Below are 26844 nucleotides of genomic sequence, written 5' to 3'. Positions count from 1 at the left end.
ACACGTGACATGAAATTAGAGGCTGAAAACAGAAGGGGATTCAGGGGAGGGGGCATTGAGAGGCAGGGAGGGCAGTGAAGTGTGGAAAGATTAAACAGTTGCATAGCAGGGGCCTGATGCAACCCAGTGTAATCTGTAAAAGTGTAAAAAGAGGCTTCATCTGAAGGGACAAAAGCTAGAACGCTGGGCAGGTGGGCTCAGCTAATCACCAGGGCCATAGTCTTCTGAGCGACACGCTGTTCGGAGTTCAGGTAGCATTTGTTTGTAGAAGTAACTTCGAATCTACCCAGAGTGTGCCTCTATGCCTGCGGCTGTGGATGGGGGCGCCAGGGAACCTCAAAGATGCTTTGCTGACAATTAAAATCGCAAATATGGCCTCGTGCGGCTTGCACCCTTTGAAAAGAGAAAGGCCATCTCTGCACCTCCCTATGGACCAGCCTAATGCCACCCGAGACTTGCATCCTGCAGATGGTGGTGCCCCGTGGATTCAGAAGGCACGGCTGCAGTCTCAGCAATGCCCAGCAGGGGGCGAAAGTGCTGAAGAACAGAAAAAAGGCGATAAAACCGGAGAAGCAGAAGATAGTCCTGTCAGCGGCAACAAGGGCATTTGGCCAAGGAGAGAAAAATCCCCAAATAACTGAAGGTTGAAAACCTAAACTTTAAGAAAAAAAAAAGACTTGAAGCTATTGTGGACATTAAAAGGCCTGGGTAGAAGCCACCACTGTTAGGAACACAGTTTGGGTCCAGTTTTCACACATTAAGAAAACATTCAACACAGTGGTCCCTCTTCCTCCCCCTCCCCTCCCCTCCCTCTCCCCCACCCTCTCCCCTTCTCTCTCTCTCTCTCCCTCCCTTTCACGGATTCAATGGATTCATCATTCATTCAGCAAGCATTTACTGAGTGACTTCTTGGCTCTCAAAACACAACAGCAAGACATATGTTTGGCCTTGGAGAGTTTAATGTGAGAGAGAAAGTGAAAGAGCAGAAAATTAATAAAAACCCAGTGACGAATCAAGAGGCGAGCTGTAAAGAGGGAGAGAGGACATGGCCGCTGGTGTAGATTTGAAAGTCAGTAGTTCTCAACTGCAGTCAATAGATCTTGGTTCCTCTAATGAGCTTTTAAAAGTCTTGGTGTGGGCCAACAAAATGGCTCTGCTGTAAAGGTGTTTGCTGCCAAGACTGAGAACCTGACTCAATCCTGGGAACCCACACTGGATAGAAGGACTAACTCTCCTAAGTTGTCCTCTTACCTCCGTATACACACACACACACACACACACACACACACACACACACACACACACACACACAAATATAATAAAGAAATTAAATTTTTTGGTCTTTTAGAGTTGTGACAGGGCACAGGAATCTGATTTAGGTTTTTTTTTTTATTATGTGGGGGGGCAGGGCCCCACAGACATCAGAGGCATCAGATCCCCTTGGACCTGGAGCTGCAGGCAGCTGCAAGCCTGCTAACATGGGTGCTGGGAGCACATCCAGCCCTCTGCGGCCGCAGCAGATGCTCGTAACTGCTGAGCAATCTTTTTGGCTCTAGGAATGGAGAGTTTAAAACAAAACCAAACTCCTCCCAGAAAACTTTGCAGGACACACAGGTCAGGGACCCGCATGGATCCCTGCGGTATGGATCAGAGTTCCCTGAAGCTCAGCCCCTGTGAGGAGGTGATGTGAGCTAGAGGCTGGAGTCCACCTTTGCAGCCTGAGCCTGAGACGCAGGCTCTAACCATTGCGAACCACTCTGGCCTGCCCTGCTCCTTCTGCCTGGGGAGCAGTGAGATCTTAATCAGCTCTGAGTCACTCCGGAAGGAGCTGCCGGAGAGGACAGACATGGAGAAAGCCCAAGTCCCTGCTCAGCTGATTCCTTCATTGCCCACCACAGGCCAGGCCCTGTAAACTGCAGCCAAGTCAGAACTCAAAATCCCTGTGTGTGCAAAGGCCAGGAAAACCCTCGCTGTCCTTGTAGTTTGCTTGAAAGTGCCACCATTTTATTCCAACTAAAGGAAACCAAGGAAAGCATGGGCAGTTTTCTGTTTTATGGAACTGTCTGCTCTCCGAGAGCGCATGCCTCATTATGTAATTGCAGCACCCACGAGCCGGGGTTTACTAGGGTCTGGCCATTCACACAGAAGACCCAGCTAAAAACCCAGCTAACAACACACTGAATGAACGGATTCCTCAGCCCGTCCACTCTCCTTCAGGTCTTGCTATCCAAGACGCAGTTATACACGGCTGTAAGAAAAGGAAGTACAAGGGAAGGGTATACCATGGAGAGGGAGGGAGGGAAGATCCAAGAGACTGTTGGAAATCTTTACTTAGGCTACTTCAGGCCACAACGAAAGGCCTCAAGCATCCTATTTTACATGCATAGACTTAGCATGGCAGACCCAGGCAGTGGCGCCCGGGGACCAGAGACTCTGCTCACAGGTATATGTGAACACATAGGCCTGTACGTGCTGTGTGACGTGTGGTTCTGAACAGCTCTCACCCGTAGGAGGTCATAGTTACTTTCCCAGATGTGGGAGTGGATGAATGAGAACAAATGATAGGAAAAGAAACATCTCCTTAGAATGTCTGCTGCCGGTGCAGTGTTTGCAGAATAACTGTAGATTTCTTTCTTTGCATGGTCAAGGAGAAGGGAATTCTCAAAAGAAAAGGGACATTGGAACACGAGAAACTGGAGAGAGCGGCCCTGCCTGTCTTTCCATATGTGATTCTGATGAATTGCTCACCCAAGTTGTTCTTCGTATGTAAAACGGAGGAGAGTGGTAGCTCTGACCATGTTTAATCCAAGTGAGATCACATAGCGTAAGCAACCTAAATCGTTTTATAGCTGCGACCAGCACACACCCAGCGGGCCGTGTGCTTGACAGTATTACAGTTTGAATCCTTAGGAATCATTTCTCATTCCCTGGAAGCCTGTTCTTAGAACAGAGAGTGAGAGAGTGAACCCAGAGAGCAGAGTCTGACGTTTTCAAGCTTGTACCAGAGGCAGGTGTACAAAAGATTGCGTCAATACTGTCCCTGGCGTCTGTCTCATTTGTCTCCCTGTCTCTCTCACTCTGCGTGCCGGGGACTGAACCTCACGCATACCAGACGAAGCAGGTCTTCCCTACCGAACATCCTCCTCAGCCCACCTTTTAACTCTTTATCTTGAGACAAGATCTTCATAAATGAAATTAGCCTTGAACTCATTCTAGTTTAATCTGATATCAAATTTGTGATCCTCCTGCCTCAGTACCCCCTCATGCTGGGGTTATGGGCTTCCACCAAGGCCCAGCCTGACTATAACTCCGTTTTCTTTAACTCCACATAGAATATTGGAGTTAAGATGTGTCTTTTGGAATATAGAGACCTAGAATTAATAGCAAGTGATGGTACTTGGAGATGTGAGTGTTTCCGCAGAGTGGACCTCCTTGTGAAAGGGCTTATTTAACACTCATGCCTCCCCTACTAGTCCCAACCCCTGAGTTACTGGGTCACCACACTGTGGTTGCCACCACAAGGTGTCAGCTCCTAGGCAATGCTGTGCAGTTTGAAGGGAGCTATTGTTTCATCCTGTGCTTTCTTGGACCATGGCTCTGAGCTAGAGAAAAGCATTTGGCTTCCCATTGAGCACTGCAAATTCCAGGCCTCTCAAAGCATGTCACAACGAGAGGTCCTGAGCTCAGCAACTTTGCAGGCAAACACAGCCGCTATTCTGCCCTGGCGACACATTAGTGTGTGGCCTCTTTAACCAAGAGAGACAATCTGTCAGGCTAGGAGCAGTTTCTACGAGGTTAGTTATAGGGTGAGCCATTCATCCTGGCTTCCTGGGAACAATCCAGAGTTTAGCACTGAAAGCCCTAGGTCCCAAGAAGTCTTTCTCGCCTACACTAAGCAGGAGAGTTAGTTTTCGTTCAGCTAGGCAGTCCTTAGGGCCTGACACAACACCTAGCAAGTGTGGTACAGAGACTGAACCCTTGTAGATTCCACCCTTTGGCTTCAGTAGCAATAAGAGGACAGGTGAACGGATTGGCTTTTGACTTTGTGAGCCTGTGTACTCTAATGGTTTCCATCAATTGACTTTTCCATTCAAATTAGCTCCTTTAAAGCCACCCAGTGATCATGTTCTCTTACTGTCTGCTCACTTCTCCAGCGCTGGCAAACGCAGCAGAGGGAAGATAACCAACCATTCACTGACCTTCTCCACTTTTTATTCCAACCACTCCTTGGCCCACTTAGGTCCTCATTCTCCAGATGAGTCTTTTACTATTGAGCTTTCTTTGATTGAAGGTAAGTCCAACCCAGACCACAAGGAATGAGAGTCCCAGATACTTCAACATTTAAGTTAAAATTGCCCATAATCTCCCATGTAATTACCAAATCACACAAGCACCCTCTCTTGGGTAGACAGGCCACTGCTTCTCTAAGCTAGCATTTGAATGAACGCTCATGGAATTTCTGCTTATTACAGGTGGCAAAGAAGTTGTCCTTGAAGATGAACGAAGTTGGCTTCTATGAGCCATTTATGGATGAGCCCAGTGTCATCCCTAACAAGCCCTACACAGAAGAGGAGCTTGTGGAGTTTGTGAAGGAGCATCAGAGGTACCCTAGATGACAGGTGGAGGATGGGGTGGGTGGGTGGCAGGTCCAGGTAAAAGGTAACAGGTAAAGAGCTTCTCGGTGTTGACGATGCAGAAACACGAAGAGCAACAACCTAGAGTAAGACACCCAGTAGAACAAAACTGGCCAGCATGGCTTTGTGAACCATTGACTGGTATCAAGGATGTTACCACTTTGAATAAGGCTCTACACTTGCAGGTAGGGTTAGACTACCTCCTTCTCGTGCACACCCCTACCCCCACCCCAAGCCAGAGTCAGATACAGATGAAACTCTATACCTTCAACGACAACTTCCTGTATGTGGAGCAACTTTCCAGGTGCTTTATGGGAGCAACTTTGGCTACTCTCCCACCTTATGGAGTTGTCATTCTCCCAATGTCACAGCCGTGAGATAAGTCTGAGTAATTAAGTAATATAGCCAGGGACAATTCCACACATTCTACAGACAACTCCTAGGGTAAGGATATGTGCTAAGACTCAAAGCATCTCTAGCAAGGGATCCTCAAACTTTTTCACTGAAAAACCACACAGTAAATATTTACACAGTTCTGGGGGCAAATGGCCTTTGTTGCAGCTGTTGAGCTCTGGGCTTGGATCATATAAGCAGCCTTGCTCATGTGTAAACAGATGGGTGTGGCAAGGTCTAGTTACACAAACAAAAGGCCTTGGCCTGGGCTGGCCTACCAGCTGGAGTCCTCTGCCTCTGCTTTGGAGGAAAGAGCTATCTGGGAATATGGGACATGGTAGCGGGCCCACTGTCTCATCTCTCCTCCCTCCCTATCACGGACAAATGTGTTCACTGGACCTGAAGCACCACAACCCCTACACCTGGACAGTCTTTGTCGATGAAGAGAGTCAGCACTGGGAGGGTAAACATGACATCTATTGCGTTTTTGATGGATGATTCTGATGACAAAAACTGGCATTCTGTGTTTGAATAATTGTTGTTGGTCCCATTTCCTTGTCCTTGGTTGGATCTGGGCTTTCAGGAGTGGTCTCTATCTATCTATGAGAAGAGAACACTAAGAAGGCGCTGTCCCTGTTCCCTCTGACTGTCCCCATACCCTTGGTGTGCCTTGGATCGAACAAGGCTGTGACTGGGCTGAATGGGTTTGGGCCTAGCTCTCTGGAAAAGTTCTGCTTCTTTCTGGGTAGAGATGAAATCAGGACTCCTTAGGCCCAAGTAGAGACCAAAGTCTATTTGCACAGGCTGAGGCTTAGTTTCTGCTTGGTGATCCCTACTCAAGAGCACTCCTCTGTTTTTCAGACCCACCCTACGTCGCTTGCGCCCAGAGGACATGTTTGAAACATGGGTAAGAAAATGGCAAAATCTTGGGGCATGTGCCACTCAAGAAGGGTATCCTCTGACTACAACGTCTTTCTGAGTGGGGTGGACATCTAGGCAGTGAGAACATCTAGGGAACACGGACAGCTTCATGTTCAGATAAAGCCCAGGTTTCCATGGATCCAGTATGGTCCTCCTGAGTGTTACTTACTAGGTAATATTACTCAAATTTATTTCCCTTAGTTCCTGGCTTCCACTCATGTGCCACCAGCGACTTAGGGCAACCTAGTGGAAGAAGCTCAAGTCTACAAGGTCGTAGAGACATGGGTTCAAATCCAGCATTTGCCACTGAGCAGCCTTGTGTCTTTATCTCGCATGTGGTCTTTTTGACTTTGGTCTACCCAGTTAAAGTGGGGGCTTTTTGTAAGGACAAGTGGGATGGAGTGTCCAGGATATGGGAGGTGCTTGGTTAATGAACAATAGCTTTTTAAAAATGTATCAACTGAAGACAGTAGAAGGTGGTGAAGTTAGCCCCTTTGCCAGGTCCGTGTCCTAGACCATCATAGACTCCGAAGCTCGGAGACGCACCCCACTCCACTGTAGCTTCAAGTAGTGTCTATGAACAAGAGTAACCAGAGTCTGTGGGACATTTTCTAGGCCATTACTGGTGTCTTTTCACTTAGACCAGCCAGCTTTCCAAAGCGATGTAGGACAAGTACTATTGTAGCTCATTTTACACATAGAAAGACCATGACCATTCTAGGTTAACTACTCAAGGACACATGACTGATGAGCATTGGTTCTTGGGGTGCAAAGCTATCTGGACCCAAGTCTTAAGTCTTCTCCAGTATCTCTTCCTAAAGTGGTCATGTCCCCACAGGCTGACACTGTGGTATTGGTGCCTATGTGTGACGATGTAGTGGTCAAATGACAACTTGTAGGAGTTGGTTCATGTCTTCCACTATGCAGGTACCAAGGACTAGACTCAGGTTATCTGTTTGGTGGCAAGGGCCTTTACCTGCTGAGCCATCTCACCTGCCCTGGCAGTTTCTTTTGAAGGACTCTTCCTCTATTGTATTACAGAATAATTTATAAGACAGGACTAAAGAGGCTTCCACCAGTAGCCCCAAGGCAATGCTATTGCGTAAAGGATCTATATCTTGTGTTCTTTATATCTGTTCATTCAGCCTGAGGAGTTTCAATAGAGGTGAAGGAGGTAGAATAAAATAAGGATGGTGGAAACATAGCTGGTAAGTAGCTGGTAACAGTAGTTTCTCCTTGGTATTGCTGTATTTTCTATTTTTTACTGAGTTAGAGTTTTATGGACTTGGGCTCTTTTGGGTTGGGAGAAGTTAGTAAGAATCTGTCACACTGTGTTAAGAAGAGCGTTGGTAAAGTGAGGGCCACTTTGCCGGTTTTAACTACGAAGGGTTGAATAGAAGAAATGGTCTCAAAGCACAACACCTCAGGGCAGGGGGAGCGACTAAGCCAGGTAAGGCAATGGCTACACAGGTCTGGGAAGCTGGGGACCCCCAACACCCACACAAAAGTGGAAGGAGAGAACTGACTCCACAAGGTTGTTCTCTGACCTTCATGTGCATGCTTTGGCATGTTCCCCTCCCCACATCATCATCACACAATAATAATAATAATAATAATAATAATAATAATAATAATAATAAAATCCACAGTTCCAAGCCAGGACACTCATTGTAACACAGAAACATATACAAAGCTGAGGAATCAGGAGAGCATAGTGGGTCCCACAGGCCCTGCTCTTTGGAGTCTGGTGCATGGCCAGGCTCCATTTTAACCTCTCGTTTTAACCCCCTTTATGCACATTCACAGCACGCAGCAGCACTGAGCTTATTCGAACAGTGCCATCCAGGGTTGGTACCATGGACTATGTCTGTATCTCACCCAAATTCGTGGTTTGAAAACATGATGTCAAGTATGAGGGCTTTGGAAGTTCGCTGGTCACCATGACAGAGCCATCACAGTTAGGGTTGCCCTTGTGAAAGAAGTCCCAGGTTGGGCATGACGAATCATGCATGTGCTTGCAGCAGGAGGTTAATAAGTTTGAGGCTACATAGTGAATTTGGAGCCAGTTGGGGTCACTTAGGGAGTTGCTATCCAAAAAAACAAGCAAACAAAGAGAGAGAGAGAGAGAGAGAGAGAGAGAGAGAGAGAGAGAGAGAGAGAGACAAAAAGACCAAAAAAAAAAAAAAAAAAAAAAGCATTGCCTCATCTGACACTGAACTCACTGGTGAGGAGGGCGCCTAGGGCCTCCCAACCCCCAGAGCAGTGGGACATAAGCCTCCTGGATTCTGTTGTTAAAAAGCTACCCGGTCTATGACCTTTTTTAATGACACACAGGATGGACCAGCAGAGGGCTTTGGGCTAAACAGAACCAGCCAATCACACTTAGGTCTGTGCTTGCTCTGTGGCTTTGGTAAGTCACTGGGATTCTTCCAGTACTGAGTAGGAACACAGTGTGCGTTTGCAATTCAGAGTCAAGGATTCAGGAAGAACCTACCAGTTCTTCTCACTCACGTGGTGCACAGACATACACGCAGAGCTCACCAGTTCCCCTGTGGCCGGGCGTAGACATGGCTGCCGCTTTGGTGACTGCTATTTTAAAGCATAGAGCCCTCTTCCAGGAGTTTGCCATCTGGCCAAGAAGGGAGGATTACTCCAATTCAAAAGAGAACTTCCAGTTGGAAGTAGTGATATATCCCAGCGCTCAGAAGTAGAGGAAGGGGGATCTCTGTGAGTTTGAGGCCAGCCTGGTCTACATAGGGAATTCTACGTCAGCCAGAGAAACACGGCGAGACCCTGTCTCAAATACAATAAAATAAAAATGTAAAATGAACAAAAGAGAATTTCCATGACACATTGAAACCCATTGCTTTGTAAGCTATATTAAATTTTATAGGAAAAAAGAAAAGGAAAGAAAGACGAGAAAAGAAAGGGAAAAAATGATTCATGACAACACTGTCAAATGGCCAGTTGGGTGATCTACAGAGCCCAGGCTTCTGGGCTCAGAGAAGGCTGACACCCTGGCCCTTGGCGCTCTTTCTCCCCGTGTACACTGATTCACATTAAGCAACTGACTCATGGGCTTGCACATGGGTAATTGCATCATGGGTTTATTGAGGGGAAATTGCAGCACCTAGCACAGGCCCTGAATCTCCACAGGTGTCCAATACAGGCTCATGCCCCTCAGCCCTGAGACGCTTACCGAGAGCCTCTCTGTTCCCTCTGTCACCGTGCTCCACCTAGGGCCCACCTTGGCTCAGAGTAATGACAGGCATACTTGGAACAGTCTGGCAGAAAATGAATATGGATTCTTAATTCTAAAACCAATTTCCAAGTGCACTCTGGAAGGGCAGGCAGAAATGAAGCCTGCTTCACAGAGTTGTGGGTGCTCAATTCCAACTGATGGCGGGCGACAGAGACGCGGGACCACCTAATGAGAGCTGATCGGGACAGTCTGTCTGGCGATAATAGCGAATGTACAACAGTGAGCCTCAGACTCGCTTTCTGGTCACTGCTGGGTTTTCTTAATAACCTGGCGCGCGCACATATATGTCTGTAACATTCAATTCCCCACGGAATCTGGCCAATGCAGAGCCCACTCTTGTTTTTAATAATAATATTTTCTGTTTAATCTATCTTGGAATTTTTGGAGGTTTTGTTCATCCCAAACTCAAAGGGGAAAAATTAGCATTTAGATAGGATTGCAGCAGCATTAAAATCAATCGAAATGGAAATGGGGTGGGAGGGGGTTGGGTCCCCACCCGCATAGGATGACTCCGTTATGACACCAGGCTTCCCGGTGAATACCTCTCTCTTGGCAGCTGCCATCAGTACGCACTTGGCTTTGCTTCTCCATCTCATAGCGTGGAGTCTCGAGAGGGTCACATTTCTCTCACTCTTCCTTCTCCATCATAATCAACACGAAGGCGGTCTTCCTGCCCCAGGTGTGCAAATATGAAATGCTCTCACCAGTTGACACGCTCCTTGGTTTGCTTTCCTTGCTCTGGCTCTCCCTCCCAGGACACATCCTCAAACCACCAGAGTCCCAAATTCCAACCTCTCATGGAGCTCCCCGCCTTCACAGCAATGCTCCTGTTGAGGGCTGAGAAGATGGCTCCGTGGTTAAGAACACTTGCTGTTCTTGTAGAAGACCGGGCTTCTGCTCCCAACACCCCTGTCAGGCCGCACACAGCTGCCTGCGTCTCTAGCTCCAGGGGGTCTAACACCCTCTTTGGGCCTCTTTGGATACCATGCACTCACGTGGTGCACAGACATACATCTAGGCAAACGCTCATACGCCTTAAAAAAATCTTAACAAAATATTTTTTAAAGAATTTCTATTGATCTGGAGTTGAGATATGGAAAGGCTCCTTGGAAATGATCCAGATCCCAGTGTCAGGGAATTGGGAGGTGCGCCTGATTTGCTCCAAGGGCTCTACTTCTCCAAACAGGGTCATTAGCTGCATCTTCATTTCTTGTGTGGACACCAGTGACCCAAATCCTAGTTGAGCCGTGGCCTCTTTACTTCCCTCAGAGGGTTTAGAATCTGCCAGCCAGACTCAGAAGTCCCTGTATCTGGTTCATCCCTGATGATAATTCCTGGTGGGGAGCCTCAAAACTCACATTTGTAGAAGTATCTTGAAACTGTCACATTTGATAGAGTTGTTTCCAGAGATTTTGTCGCCCTTGGAGCCTCTGATAAGCCAGATTCATGCTCTTCCCAATTTTCCCTTTGCCACTGCTCTCGGGACTCACCAGACTACAGGAGTGAGACACATTTATTGTTAACTCTTATGTCTGTTGTCTTGTCTTACAAACCCATTGATCTGAGTCCCTTATCAAAGTTCCATGTGTTGCTACCAACCACCCATCAGCATCTGTTTCCTTTATGTATGCCTGTCCTGTTCATTTGTATCTGGGTGTCCATCCCCTGTCCCTGTTCCCCTGTCCCTGTTCCCCTGTCCCTGTTCCCCTGCCACCTTTCGTGTTGTTGCCCCTGGCATACGTTGTGTCTCTCTCCTCCCAAGAGGAAACGTTGATATTTTTCTCTTTCAGGAAGACGACTTGAATGGGATCCACATTGTGGCCTTTGCGGAGAAGAGTGACCCAGGTAGGATACGTTCCCCACCCCCACCCCAGCCCACTCCCACTCTGCACCAAATCTGCTTAACCATTGGCAGGAACTTCTCCACCCTTTCAAGCCATCACGGTTCCAGTTCAATTGCAAGATAGTGTTCACCTGGCAGGTAGGAGTGTGTCTTCTGTGGTAAACTCAGCTGAGGGAATGTAGAACTTCTAGGAAAGCCATAAAACTGGGTGTGCAATCCCAGCTTTGGCGAGGGGATGGGAACACGAGCAGTTCTAGGCTATCTTGGGGAACTTGAGTAGCATTGTGTTCAGCTACTCAATTGGGAACGAGCACATAGCAAGCACACGGTCTTACAGAGTGTGTGTGTGTGTGTGTGTGTGTGTGTGTGTGTGTGTGTGTGTTGTTTCTGTTCACATTAAATGTTTATTTGTCAGTTTATCATCAAACCTACATAAACCAATCCTATTTTAACACAATGATAAAGGTGTGTGTTCCTCTATAAAATGCCATCTGTGCATAGGAATGGGTGGCCTAAAAGACATCTGCCAAAAAGTGAGGACAGGGTAGAGTAAGCAGCCTGCTTTTAGAGTGCCAATGACTCCTGACCAGTGGAAGGGGTAACGTTGCTGTTCTTGCACTGTGGACAACGTCCCCTGGTTTCCTGCTTATGATCACCGTGGAGAGAGAAGGGAGAGAACAATGAACTATGGAAGAGGCAAAGTGCTGGTTCCTGTGACAGTGATCCCAAGACAGGGCTCCCGGGGGGTAGGTGAGGGTGCACACAGGAGGAATGTGTGGGAGGCCTGGAACCATCCAGAATGCAGTCAGGGTAGTCTAGCTGCCAGGCTCTGCTCATGAAGAGTTGGAGCAGAGTTCCAGGGTCTGACAGGTGTGCAGCTGTGACAGCAAAGCCACCGTGGGCTGGCTCAGACAGCACCTCAGAACCTGTGGTTTCATGGGCTCTGCTCTGGGGCAACTCATGGTAGAGCATCAGGCTTGGGGACCACTGGTCCCTCCGGGAAATGTGGAATTACAAGGTGCTCTTCAGGAACTTCAGCCGTTGCTGTAGGGCAGTATCAAGAGAAGAGCTGCAACAGAGATTCTGACCAGGACTGGCAGTGCTGGCCTAGCATGCATGAAGCACTGGGTTCCATGCAAAACCTGGGTGTGGTAGTCTAGGACTGTAACCTCAGTAGAGGTAGAAGGATCAGAATTTTATGGTCATCCTCACCTATGCATCAAATCTAAGACTAGCCTGGGCTACATGAAGCTCTGTCTCAAAACAAACAAAACAAACAAACAAAACAAAATTAAAAAAATTAAAACCCTTCAAACCAGCCAGTTAAGTAACAGCAAAAAAAAAAAAAAAAAAAAGTCTTAGTTTGAGACTAAGAACTGAGAACTGGAGAGGTTTGACTCAATCCAAAAGAATACCAGGACACTGTGAAGAAGGGACCTACTGTGCCATCCAGCAGTATAAACCTGATTGCACATACTGGCTCGACAGGGCAGGTGCCCAGTGAACGTTTGTGGAGCAAGTACTCAGACAGTTCTTAATTATATAATTTTTTTAAAAAATCAAGACAATCCACACACCATAACAGTCACTGTTTAAACATAACATCTGAGTGGTTTTAAACTCACAAGGCTGTGTGGATGTCGCCACCACACCCCAGACTTTTACCAGTAACACCCACGGAGCCACTCCCATCATTCACTTGCTCTACCGATGACAACCACTAATTGTTTATTATCGGGCTGTCTGTTCCAAATATTTCCTATAAATGGAGTCATATAATGTACGGAATTTTGTATCTGGCATTTTTTCTTTAACATAATGATATACATAGTATATATCTCATACATGAGTTTGTATTATATGTGTATATATATATACACACATATAAACTCACTATATAATATCTATAAGTACTTGACTGTTTTTAAGATTGAGTAATATTCCATTGCATCAAAACCGAATGATCTGCGAGCTAGTCTTTTAAATGTCCGTGAACAGCCAGGTTTCCCCTCATAGATTTGCAAAGCTGGGGTTGTTCCTCAGTGGGGAATCTAGGTTTGGGGTTTGTTTTTACTGTAGTGTCAGCTGCCTTTTACAGATCTGCCCCCCTCAGCTCCCCAGGTTCACAGGCCTTAATCAGACTGAATGGGATCCTTGGTGTTGTGTGATCTGAGTTGCTGCTGGCAGCTGCCTGCTGGCAGGATTCCAGGGGGCTTCCTTCCCACCCACTGCCCCCTTCCAGGGTTGCAGGGAGGCCTGTCTGGCTGTCTGGAACAATAGAACAAAGAGGTCTCCCTGAGCTGCAGAAACCTGTTTGACAGAGATTGCTGTGGTAATGAATCAAGCTTCTGAAACTACTTCCACCTCCTCCCTGTGCAAACACCCCTGGGCCCTGGAGTTCTGCCTTTCTCCAAATCCCAAGCTGAGGCTTGTCCCTGGGGAGCGGAACAATGCTGGGGGTGGGGTTGGGGGCGAGGTCAGGAACATGGTATTTCTGTGGCAGGGGGTGCCTTTGCAATCAAGGGCTGTAACTGAAAGTTGTTCTGATGAAAGCCCCCCTCCCCAACCCCCTTCTTGACTTTGTGGTCAGGCAACATTCACCTGCTGGGCAGCAGTGTGCACACTTGGGCCCCAAGAGGCCGGGGTTGGAGTCCTGGAGAGTGCATTCCGGTAAACAGCTACTCAGATTCCTTTCCTCTTGCTAATAGGTCACCCACAACGTTAAGGCCTAACCAGACTGCACCCATTTTTCTGAAAGAGGAAGGTGGTAACTCCAGGATAGCAGATGCTTCTTAGAGAACGTCTCTGTTGAAGAGCTATGAGGAGACGGCCATGTTAGTCCTGAGGCCACTCCGCGACATATGTGTGGTGATCGTTATTGTTTATTCTGGTGTTGGATGGGAAAAGTTAGTCTTAAAGACTAACTAATTAGACCACACTGCCCAGCATCTCTAAGCCAAGGTTGACACTGCGGCCAGCCCTTATGACAGCCACACGCACCAGGAGTATCAATGAAGGTGGCTTTGATGACTATTACTGTCACAACAATTGAACACGGAAGGTCTAACTTTTAGTCTCATTTTACGATGTGGAAGCTGAGAGAGGATGCTGTGGTGGAGGGAGGTTACCTGGCTGGGGAGCACTGGAATGGTGTGTGGGTGGTCTGGCTTTCCAGCCTACACCCTTAACCACAAGGCAGGCAGACTTTAGCATCTCTCAGACAACACCTGACAGCCAGGTGATCATCGAGTGTGTCTCCCTCCTTCAACATTTGAACCACAGAGCGGATGGACACAGACGGTTCAGTGGTGTGCACAAGATCACAGGGTCAGGGGCATGGTCGGAAAGCGAGATGGTGTTTGCAGTGGTCGTCTGATACTGCTTCCTAACAGCGGCCCAGCCGGAGGCAGGCTCCAAGCTTGTGTGGTGTTGCTGCAGGGATGTGGGAAAGGGGGGAGGGCTGGTAGTGAGACCAGAGCTGAACCACTTGGCAGCTTGAATGTCCCAGTCATGACAAGTCCTCCTCCTTGGGATCACTGATGTTCCTAGATGCAGACTGTGAAATAAGTGTGACAGCAGTACTTGTCTCTTCAGTGACCTGGCTCTCAAGAACTCTCCTTACAGCTCTGACTTTTCCAGCCAGAGTTTGTGTTCCCCCTTGGCAGAAGTCTGAGAGCAGGAGGTTTTCTCTGACAAGAATCCACTTCTACTCTCTGGCCCCTGTAGCATGACCTGTCGGCTTCTCTTGCTGTGAGCTTAGATCTCTGTGCCTGTAGGCAGGCCTGGCTGGGAAGGACATTAGGACACTCCCAGACCTTCGGTACCTGCTGGCTGCCGGTTGCGGGCACCTTCTCTGCATGCACCTTCTCTTAGGCTGCTTGTGCTCAGAGCAGAGCTCTGTGACAGGTTTGAAAATGAATGATTCTTCCTCGCTGCTCCCAGATGTGTCTGCATCAGGCTGACATCTTCTTTACAATGTTTGATGAAAGGTTTGCCACTCGGCGTTTCTACATGAGCGCGCGCTGGACGGAAACCCTCCAAGGGCATTGGGAATATTCCCACTAACAAGCTAGACGCCTGAGGATGGCTGCTGTCTGCAAGCACTGAACAGATTTAGCAACAGGCCCTGGAAGGACGCTTCAAGCCCTGCTGCACCTGAGCTTTTCCTGCCCTGGAATTCTTGCAAAAACTGGATTGAAGACCAATTGTCTCAAATAGGAGAACTAAGTGCTTTCCGGAGCGTTATAAATTTAAATTTGATATATTAACCTCACTATTTGATTATTGCTGGGTGTTGACTGGTACTTACACACCCAGAAAATACCAACCCTGCAGATCTGGACAGTTATTCTGTATTCCCCCGGATACAGAGGAGGAAGCATGCATACGGTGAAGGTATAAACATCTCCCCCGGATCTCAGGAACAGTGAGGAGGAGAATTGGGACTCCAGCCCAGCGGTCAATTCCTCTCACTATCTCCAAGTGCCTCTGTATTGGGAAAATGTATCATTTGACTTTTTTTTTTTTTTTTTTTTTTTTTTTTTTTTTGCTCACACCAATTCTGGGGTCTGAAGAGCGGAGAGGGCAAAGCGGAGAAAGAATGCTGGGTAAGGAGCAGCAGGACCTGCTGTAGCTCATCCTCGAAGCCACAGAATCCCACAGTGGCTTCTATTCTGAGTGGCCCTCTTGCTGCAGCAGATGCTCTTTGAAATGGGGAGCTCCAGGCATTGTGTCTTCCTCTCATTCTTCACATGGAAATCTGCTTTGGGAGAATTCCATACAACAAAAGACCGATGGGGCTTTTGGGGACAGGGCCCCAGGGTCCTGCTTTATTTGCCTCTGTGTCTCAACCTGGCCCTGGCTCTGTAGCACAGAGGCAGTGAAAACACACCCATGGAAAAGACCAGATCCTTCGAGACAAGCTCCCAGGTGGGCAAAGCTGGCCTCCAGCCTGCCTAGCTACCCTCCGGCCACAGGGACAATGACAGGACCCCACAGCAGGACCACAGACAGACCCTTCAGTTCACAGCTGCCCACAATGTGGAGTTGGGGAGGGCATCTTTCAGTCGGTGTGGATTGAACATAGGTAGCAACAAAGAGGAGGTTGGGAAGAAAGGGCAGAGTGGGTAGCATGACAGGCCGGTTTGCTCCTGGGCCATGGCTTGATCTGAGACACAATCACCTCTGCAAAGGGGGCCTTTCCCTAGATGGCCACAAGTGACCTAGAACTGGTCCCCTAGGGCCTGGTGCAGGCTCATTCCCACCAGCCTCTGCCAGGGAAGCAAGAAAGGATAATGACTGGGTTCTCTTCCCACAACGATGTGATTCCCGAAGGCCACTTGTTTGCCATGGGAAACCTGGCCAAAGACACACACGCCTCAACCCTGGGTCCTAACTTACAGACCTGCAGTCTAGGGCCTGGGAAGGAACTGCAGTTCTCACAGCCTTCTTTATTTAGGCCATCTTGGAGACTCCAGATTTCCTTAAAGCATCACTGCATCGACCAACCCCCACCCACACCCTGCCCATATCCTGCCCGCCCCACCAACCCCCCTCACCCCCCCCAGCCCTGTCAGGGCAGGGACTTTGCTCTAATTTCTCTGTCAGAAGAGCATTCTTCTCATGCCAGCATCAAGGCCACACTGGACATCTCTGCCCTTGCCTAACCTGGACCTCTCTGAGGACAAAGTTTCACAGAGGGCTTGGGAATCCCAGGTACTGGAAGGAAGTTGGTAGAATATGGTAGGAATGCCGAGAGCTCAGAGGGAGGAGGGGTAGCAAATGGCTGTGGGTATAGATTGAAGACCTGAGTTAGATTCCTGGCTCTGTTGCTTACTCAAGGATGACAGCAGCAAGTCACCTCCTCCCAGCTCTCTGGAAAGTGAAGGCAATAAAATCTTCCATGCAGACAAACGCAAAGATGAAACACAAACATCCTACTTCAGAAGAGCTCAGTACAAAAATGCCCTTAAGAGCGGGCTGAGTGGCAGTGCAGACTCTGTCCGTCAAAGAAGAAGGTAGTGTAGAAAGTGAGCTTTGTGGGTATTAAGATTAACAGCTCTGGGGTCAGACTTTGGGCGGGGCAAAGGGACCTACTCTGGAAATAAAAGGGAGAGAGAGAGGGTGCAGGCAGGGCCTTTTACCAGCTTGGAGCTAGCTCTTCGACAGCTTGGGGCTCTCCACCAGCTTGGTTACTGGGTCCCTCTGGCCTTGGGGACCTCTCTGGGTGTACCTCTAGTGTCAATGCTAGACAACCTCAATCCTCAAAGTCTTTAGCTAGCACCCTCTTCTCTACCTACTTATTTCAGATTATGGCCTACTGCTTCTGAAAGGCAGATGGCCACATCTAAGAAGGTCTCTGATCTAGACCACTGATTCAGGAAACACATTCACTTGATCATTAATGGCTTTTAACTCCTGGCGTCCCAAACATGGGATCACCATGCTTGACAAAGGGAAAACAAGCCTCTTGCTCCTGCCCCCTGGTGAGAAAGGGAGACATGGTGACTGTTCCCGTTGCTCAGGCCTTGTTCACTGTTGCTTTTTGTTTTATGCGTTGGGTGTTCTGCCTTGTACGTCTATATGCATGTGTGCCTGGTGCTCTGGAGGCCAGAAGAAGGTGCCCGATCCCCTGGAACTGTGGTTACAGACCGTTGTGAGCTGCCATGTGGGTGCTGGGAATCAAACTTCTTAATCAAACTCAGTGCTCTTAACCACTGAGCCATCTCTCCAGCCCCCAGGTAAATAAAGAGCCTTTGAATTAGGTCCCCTCAAGGCTGAGGAATGAAGAAAGTGGAGGCCGGCAAGCCTGAGTTAGGAGTGCCCACGCAAGCTAACTAATGCTTTACAAGTAGTTAAACCTGGCTTGTACCCAGTCACTGAGCCAGTGTGTGAGTCTCAGCTCCACAGTGGCTGCTGTCACCGAACAAGCAGCAGGAGCCCGATGTTCCCGATGATCCACCACCTCCTGACGTTTTGTCTTGTGAGGTAGTTTTCTGTGAGCATCTAAGACTGTATCTAACCGTCTCCTGGAATCTAGGTGACCCGTGAATGAACAAATGAATGGCTGGGCTTAATGGCAGTGTTCAGCTGCTCCCTTGCATTCAGACATAAGACGCACAGATTCCTGAGGGAAACTCCCGACTGAGCCTTTCCGTGCCAGACTCTGTATTTCAGAGACATTCATTTAATGTACAACTCTCCTCTGACGTAGCTACTACTGGGATAGGTGAGATGGCTCAGTGGACAAAGGCATTTGCTGTTCAGTCTGACTGACCCAAGTTCAAACCTTGGGACCCATGTTACAGAAGCAGAGAACTGAGACAGCAGGTTAGCCTCTGGTGTCCACACACACAGCAACAATGCGGCATGCATACGACACCCTCCCATGTAGACCACATGTGTACATGCACAGAAGATAGGTAAGTAAATGTAAAAGCAATTTTTAAAAGAAGTAGTTATCATTATTACCAATCCATTTACTCACAAGGAAAGGCAACCTTAGACATTGCCCTAAGTGACAGTCTAAGTGTTTGGGACTGAGGTCATTTGGTCCCAAGAGCCATGTATGTAAGTGTGACACAAAAGTGAATGAAAACCCCCAGAACCACAGGCAGGTGCACATAGAGAGTTTCTTAGCCTTGACACCCCAAGGTTGTCCTTGGGTCCTGATGCAGCTTCTGTACCATTAATGTCAAACATATTCATTTTCTTCTGGAAATTGATAGTATTTGAGTTTGCTTTGCTCTTCCTATAACGTGAAAAATATTCTTTTTATACAACACACACACACACACACACACACACATCTTCACAATCTTAAACATGGAAATTAAGCCACTTATGAATTCTTTTGTTTAACATAGATTTGAATGCACTTTTTTTGCAGAACCCAAATTTTGCTCCTTTGTTCTCCCCATGTCTGAACCATGCGACTCTCAGGCTATCCTGTAACTATTATTTATAACTAAGCTAACAATCGCTACCTTGAATGATACACTACCGAATGGAGGGGGCCAGTCTGGCAGTTGGTCCTCTAGCCCCACCCAGACAGCTTGGTACCCAGATATGCTGGATAGGATCATTGTCATCGACACACACTGGTATCTGTTGAGAAGTCTGTTGCTCTGCTGGCTCTGTGGTCCTTGTTCCGAGCAGATCACCCCAGCCTCCTCCTCTTACCTGTAAGACATCATCAGATTTGCTACCTTGATCACGCCTCTGCTCAAGTTCTAAGATGCACTGGCTGTCGGTGGCTCACAACTTTCTTGCATGAGTGCTAGAGGTTTGCTAAGGGCTTCCTTGATTTTTCCATTTTCCTTCATTTAATTGCTTAACAAAGTATGAGTTCTCTTCTGGATTCCCTGAACTTGCAGGGATTCTTTATGCAGACATATAAATACATGACTTTGTTCTTCACATGTGTGCAAACACACACACACACACACACAACGCATACATATACATACATACACATATCACATACACACACAAGTACATACACACACACATATATACATACACACACACACACACACACACAAAACATAGTGTGTTTATTGCCAGGGACCTACCAGGATCAGACCACTTGTCCCTGCTCTAGTTGGGTGTGGGGATGTGTTCAGGGTTTACAGTATCACTTACTGAATGTTCTTTCAAAAATTTTGCTTATGGAAAAAAACTGTATGCTGCAAGGCTTAGGCTCAACATGTGGAAGGCTTGTCCTTCCTTTTCCTATGATTCAGCCCTCCTCTCTGGGGCAAAGAGAGCTGCTGACAGAGGTCAGGGAAAGTTGTGTGTCCCAAAACTTTCTGGAGTAATGGGAAGCAAGAAGGATGCCGACCCTATTTGAAGGTGTTGGGAATTCCAGGTTGCTCTTGGTTCATAAAGCAGATGTTGTAGGAAATCCAGGGATGACCCATGCTTGGAAAATACAGGATCATTGGGGACAGGCAGAGAGCTTCCGCCCGCTGCTCTGGGACTGACCTTTATCACCAAAACTACTCAGTTTTCATCTCCTGATGAACAAATGAAGGTGACCCTTCATTTAGAACGGGGCCTTTCGCTGTGACCTTTCCACTTCTTTGTTTAAAGTCGCCATTGTTTTCTGTGTCAAAGCTCCGTTGTGTCTGCTACGGCTGTTCATCTGACTCATTTTGTAGACTCACTCTGTAATTGAGGGTATATACCAGATGGCCAAGAAAGCCTTGTGGAAAAACCATGCTCTCCGGTTCCTCATGAGGAATGGTGTGCATGCTGGGTGACTCAACTTTCTTCAACCTTATTCAGATGGCTACGAGTTCCTGGAGATCCTGAAACAGGTTGCCCGGGACAACACTGACAACCCTGACTTGAGCATCTTGTGGATTGACCCAGACGACTTTCCTCTGGTGAGTGGTCAGGCCAAGGGCCCCCAAACATCAGGGCCTTCACCACAAATATTTGTGTTTAGCACAAAGCCTTCAAACATGAGGGACAAACTGAAATAGCTGAAGGTGCTTGAGGAAGCCCAGAGGCTACTGCATATGGGATGTGTGCATATACTCTTAATACAGCCTATAACCTCGTGTGGTTATTGAAGTGACCAGACTTTCCACTCTCCTCACTTCTGGGATACCAAAAGGTGACTACTCTTGGGGAAACATTCCTTCTTTAACCAACAATATGGCCCCTTTGTATCTCCATCTACCTCTCCCTGAGACTCTAGAAGCAACCAAAATTATTAGGGAATAAATTTCAGAATTAAGAACTTGAAGCAAAGAATAAACCTGAGGACAGACACCATGCCTGGCTTGTTTGTCACAAGCTCCATGGAAGGCACAAGAACTTTACTGCCATGGTGCTAGCCTGTGTTGATGAGCAATGTTGAGAAAGCTTTAATTCTTTTTTTTTTTCTTTTCTTTTTTTCGGAGCTGGGGACCGAACCCAGGGCCTTGTGCTTGCTAGGCAAGCGCTCTGCTACTGAGCTAAATCCCCAACCCCTTAATTCTTTTTCTTTAAGAATTATTTATTTATTTAATGTATATGAGTACGGTGTAGCTGTCCTCAGGCACACCAGAAGAGGGCATCAGATGATCCAGACAGATGTTTGTGAGCCACTGTGTGGTTGCTGGGAATTGAACTCAGGATCTTCGGAAGAGCAGTCAGTGCTCTTAACCACTGAGCCATCTCTCCAGTCCAGTTTTGTTAATTTTGGACAAAGTACATGGAATTCATGCCATGCATGAACACAGCGATAATAGTGGAGAAGCCACATCCTCAGCTATTACAAATGTTCTCTATTGGCCAAGGTCAATGTTACACCAAGATTCAGGATTCCCAGAGTTACATGAGGCAGAACCTGGGTTTCTTCAAGTGCTTTGAAGACTAACACATAGGTACTGAATTACAGTTATTTGTTTGAAGATGTCCTCACAGCTCATTCCCTCAGCAGCCCTAAAACCAGGGGCTATCATAATCCCTGTCTCATGGAGAAAGGGCAACACCTGGTGATGCGAAACCAAGAAGATGTAGAAGCCCCCACCATGACTCAGAGTGAAGTCATAGCTTGGTCTATTGATTGTTTCTGATAAGGCAAAGTGCTGGTGATTATACACGTTTGGTTGTTCCCTAGCTATGAGAGACATAGGTTCTGATTTCTGAAACTGGTTGGACAGAAAGAGCTGGCACTGAATCCTATACACATAGGGGTTGGGTGAACCAAAGGCAGAGACTTCCATGGTAATTGAGGTCAAAGGCATAATTCTGAGCAAGTATAAGAAAGCTATGGCCATAGAAGCATACAGGATTAATCTGCTGAATTACTTTCTGCTGGGTATGTCCCAGTTTCCCCGGACTGTTTCATTATGCCGACTTTTAAGTGATACCATCTTTTGGGCAGTTCTACATCTACCTTGGTTCTTGCAAAACAGTTTCCAGGCAGTTCTATTTTCCAAATCCACCAACATCTGGGTCTGTTTTAGGCCCTACATTTACCAGGAGACCCCTGCCCCTGAACATCTCCATCTTCTTAGCTTTATGGACTTCATTAGCTCAGTTAGCCTGCCCTAGCCAGAGGTTTGTCCAGATGGAGCCCATGCTGGGCTAAAGAAATTTAGCTCGTGTCTGAGTTTATGCCAAGCTACAGCAGATCAGAGTTTTCCCAGCCATCTCATGTGGCAGGGAGGCACCAGATAAGGGCTTTTAAGAATGGAACACTGAAAAAGAGGTGGAGAGAAATGGCTCGTTCATTACACACACTAACAACGAACTAGTCATAAATCGGGAATCGACATTAGTCATCTCTGTGATAGTCTCCCCATGAGCTGTGGAAGCATTTATGGTCTATGTTGTCACAGTTAGTGCTATAACATCTTTTACTTAATGCTTTAAAATGCTTTAATGCTGGAGCCAGCCTTCAATCTCCTAAGTGTCCACAGCTCTTTCAAAGGCATTCAACCAGTCGCTATCTGGTTACTACGGTAGGCCAGCAGGTGGGTTTAGCCACAGGGAGAGCCCTCTACCCACTGTCTAACTTGGCCCTTTTGTTGCTGCAGCTTGTTGCTTACTGGGAGAAGACTTTCAAGATTGACCTGTTCAAGCCACAGATTGGGGTGGTGAATGTAACCGATGTAAGTATTCTCACCAAGGGTTTCTCAGATGGTCTCAGCCGCCCTGTTGACCGCTATCCAAGCCCGAGGACAAGGTCACTCAGGAGTCTACAGAAGCAAGATGAACTCTTGGGTCTTTTCCAAACTCTTGCAGTATGGTCCAAGACTGGGCTCTAGCCAGTCCCAATCTTCTCTAGGAGTACATTTCCTTGCTTAAGGAGCTAGCCCAACCTGACTTATTGACCTAGGACTTTCCACTCAAGAACATTCTCTTGTACCCCCTTCCCAAGCTAAAAAACAAGGATTTCTTACACAGGTAACTCATGCCTAGAGCAACCATTACCTCATGGGGGTGAAGAGATTGACATCCAGAAGCCCATGCTAGCAGTCAACTACTACAATCAGGTGACCCTGATAACAGAAGGGAAGCCTCCTGACAGAAGTTTAAGCACTCATAAACTGAGGGTTGGAAGGGCTAGTGAGGTGACCTGACAGAGTGGGAAGAAATTAGACTCAGTCTAGACATTGGATATGCAACAAGACAGAATGGGGTAGATTCAATGAGGTGAACAGGGTGGAGAAGGAGCTATCATGAGGGCCCACTGCAGCTAGTGCAGGCAGATTCTTTTGTAAATAGGACCAATTAGCAATGTCTTTTCACTCCATAGAAAGTATCCTAGCAATCTATACGCTTCTTGACTTTTGTGAACCACTTTTGAAAAATTAATAATTAATTTTGTGTATGTAGACATATGTATCATCTTGGGAGTAGAACACAGATTTCTTTTACTGTTATTGAAACAGAATTCTGCAAAAGACCATTCTGCGACTTGGCATTTCCATTTGTCCACCTGTCTGTATTCCTGATAGGTGTGAGAGACTTGGAGGCCCACTCAACACAGCGTCTCAGAAAATGCTGCTCTGCCTCAGCCTCCACCCACTTACTGATTGGCTTGTTCTGTCCCTCGCTGCAGGCTGACAGTGTCTGGATGGAGATCCCAGATGATGACGACCTGCCCACAGCTGAGGAGCTGGAAGACTGGATTGAGGATGTGCTTTCTGGAAAGATCAATACTGAAGACGATGACAATGAAGATGAAGATGATGATGGCGATAATGACAATGACGATGACGATGACGATGATGACGATGATAATTCTGATGAGGATAATGATGACAGTGATGATGACGATGATGACGATGACTAACTCCAGCCCCGGGTGCTTATGATGAGAGTGACATCACAACCACCCCGTACCATACAGACAGCCCAAGGGGGCAGCAAGCAGTGGTGCCCACACCTAGTCAGCTCTTTTCCTTTCTCCAGCATCTTTTCCAAGTCCGTTCTTGGCAGGAGCGGTACATTTCCGTGAATGCCTTTCCAAACCCAGCTGTCCCACTCTGCAGGGACAGAAGGGGGAGGGGGGGCGGAGATTCCCATGCTGACTCCTTTTAACTATTGAGGAACAAACAGCTCTTGTTCTTTGTTAGACAATCAGGGGTCTTGGAATTCTGGGAGTCTGGGCACCTCTGGGCATCTCCTGACACCTCTACTCAAGTTTACTTACTGTCTTTGATTCAGATGGTGACAGAACTGACAGCTTGCTATTAGTTCACAAGCAGAGAGTGACCTTCTAATCAGAGCCCAGAAAGGCCACATGATTATCTAATTCAGCTCCAAAACCAAGAGCATCTGTGGACTCAGACCCAAGCCTTGGATGGCTACTAGGATGTGTGGGTATTGCCATCATTTGTGGAATATTAGGATGCTGTGTGGGGGTCATTTAGCTCTATAAACATCCCATTAATTGCCAAGCCTCATATATTCACTAGCAGTGAGGAGAGAGACTGAAGGCTAAAAGGCTTTTCATTTTTCTGACGGAGACTGTTCAGGCCTGCTGGCTGCCTACAGTGAGCTGGGAACTGAATGCACCCTCTCTGTCCCGCTAGCGAGCTGTCCCATTCTGAGTTAAAACCGCTCTATCCAATGGTCAATTAACTCTCCCCATTCATCAGCACTCCTGCAGTTGACCAGGGCATCGATAATTTAGAGTTCAAGATGCTCTGAGGCACTGAGAAAAAAAAAAAAAAAAAAAAAAAAAAGAACTCCCAAGTGCCTTTTGGATTGTCTGAAAGCAGTACTGTGCTCGGTAGTGATAGTCGCTAAGTGTTCTAATTTATTTTTGAAATCTGTTAACATGGAGAAGACTCTGTGTGGTGTTGTTTTTGAAACTGGGGCAGTCCTTTTATGGAACAGCAATAAACTAATGGACATTAAACTCATGTTTTGAAAGGATCGCGGCTATCTTGATGATCCCACTCTGGTCTTTTGGAGTTCGTTAGGTTTTGCCTGGCTCCAGTTCTATGTCTCCGCTCCTCTGTCTGCCCTTCTACGTTAGCATGTCACTGTGTCTCTCAGAGCTATCCATGTCTCCAGGCAAGAGCATCCACACCCATCAACCACCACCTGAGTGTTAGCGACCTCCACTGTGGGTCTCTACCCTTCATCTTTGGACTTTGACCTTGCTGTTTGATCCACTTGGATTCTAGCTGAAAACTTGAAATTCAACACAACAAAGCCTGCACCCAATCCCTTCTCCCCTCTAAGCTCGTTTTCATGAAGTCCCAGCATGCATGAGTGCTATTGCTACCTATGCAACTGTCTAGGGACAGGAAAGTGGCTTGTTCGCCTTTGCTCCCGCAGCACTGGGTACACATCTGTGGTCACAGCACTTATCATTTAACTGATAATGCATTGACCGTCCATCCTTTCACTAAATACAGGCTGTAAGACACAAGACATTCACTTACCTTTGCCTTCCCAGCACTCGGTACTTTGCTCATCACAAAGCAGAGCTTATTTATTGAGTCGACTGGTCGGCCAAAGCAGCTGCCACTGCCTAGCTGTGTTGGGCAGTGGAGCTTACAGGGTACACGGGACGCCTCACATTGTATTAGGTCGCTTCTGTTGTTATAGCAAAATGCTTGAGAAAAACAACTTAAAAAAGGGAATTTTACTTCAGCTTAAGATCGGATGCCTCCATGGCCTGCAGCTGGAGTTATGACAGAGGGACACCATTCGAGCAGCATCTTATAACAGGTGACTTCTTGCCTCATTGCAATCAGGAATCACAGAGAAAGAGGGAGGGGCCAGGATTCCAAACTACCCCTTAGTGTTCCTCCCTCCAGTGACCTACTTTCCAGCCTCCTAATAGTCCACACAGTTAGGAACTCATCAATGGGCCAAGATGAGGTTAGTCCTCTCATGATCTAGTCACCTCTAAAGCCCCACCTCTGTGTAGCTGCTTCGGGGATCAAGTTTTCCATACATAAGTCTGTGAAGATATTCACATGCATACCACAGCAGAATACTCTGGGTAGTTGACACAGCAAAAACTCTGCCTTCCACAGTTTAGTCCAATGCCAAGTTGCCAATTGTGTTGGTTTCTGCTGAGGGCTCTTTTTGTGGCTTTTCATTCTGTTTGCACATGACAGACAGAAAGACAGACAGGTAATAGAAATAGATGATGATGAAGATACAGTAGTAGATAGATAATTCTCTTCTAGAACGAGGCTGTCCTGTCAAAGTAAGATGTCACTACTGTGACTTCATTTAACTTTAATTATTACCTGAAAGGTCCTTGCATGATTTGGGGGATGTACAATTCAGTCTACAATGCAGGACCTCAATATAATCTTCTGCCATCACAAAACTAAGTAGGCTGTGCTATGTTCCACCCACCCAAGCCCAGCCACAGCTCGAGCAAACTCTTAGGGAAGTGATTGTTCCACGAAGTCTCAATGCTAAAACTTTCAAGTAGAAGTAGCCAAGGAATTGGGGCAGGGGGTGGTCCATTGCAAAAGTGGTCTGTTTCTCAGCCCAGGAAGATCTGGTGTTCTCAGAGACCTAGAAATATGTATGAAGCTGAACTATGCTCTGATGTTCCTGTATTAGGGTCTCTGGGATTCCATCTGGTTCTGCTTGGATGGTGCTGTGTAGTAAGTCCTGAACCCTCTAAGCTGATACGGGTTGAGCACTCTCTTACATGCCCAGAGTACAATGCTAAACGCCTTACATGTTACCACAGCTAATCCTTACAGCAGATTAGAAGATTCGCCTGGTTACTGTCCTTAATAAAGCAAGACATAAAGGGCTCAAGCAACTTCTCAGGATTACACAAACACTCTGAAGGGTCATAGATA

At 47.2% G+C, this 26844-nt stretch overlaps 1 protein-coding gene across 2 annotated transcripts in view; it reads left to right on the top strand.

Annotated features, from left to right (window-relative positions):
• Positions 1-24938, top strand: part of Casq2 (calsequestrin 2) — a 57074-nt gene extending 32136 nt beyond the window's left edge. Inside the window, exons 6-12 of one of the 2 annotated variants that reach the window (XM_032896673.1) lie at positions 4473-4603; positions 5889-5934; positions 10704-10712; positions 11001-11055; positions 20342-20442; positions 22588-22662; positions 23616-24938. In XM_032896673.1, the coding sequence (XP_032752564.1) occupies positions 4473-4603; positions 5889-5934; positions 10704-10712; positions 11001-11055; positions 20342-20442; positions 22588-22662; positions 23616-23849 (651 nt within the window). In that variant the 3' untranslated portion in view covers positions 23850-24938. The remainder of the gene's footprint in view (positions 1-4472; positions 4604-5888; positions 5935-10703; positions 10713-11000; positions 11056-20341; positions 20443-22587; positions 22663-23615) is intronic. The other variant, XM_032896672.1, reaches the window with a different exon arrangement.
• Positions 24939-26844: the final 1906 nt, after the last annotated feature.

This window comes from Rattus rattus, chromosome 3 (assembly GCF_011064425.1).
Source record: "Rattus rattus isolate New Zealand chromosome 3, Rrattus_CSIRO_v1, whole genome shotgun sequence".
Classification (NCBI taxonomy): domain Eukaryota; kingdom Metazoa; phylum Chordata; class Mammalia; order Rodentia; family Muridae; genus Rattus; species Rattus rattus.
The sequence above is the reverse complement of the archived record's forward strand: the minus strand, read 5'-3'. Positions and strand labels throughout refer to the sequence as shown.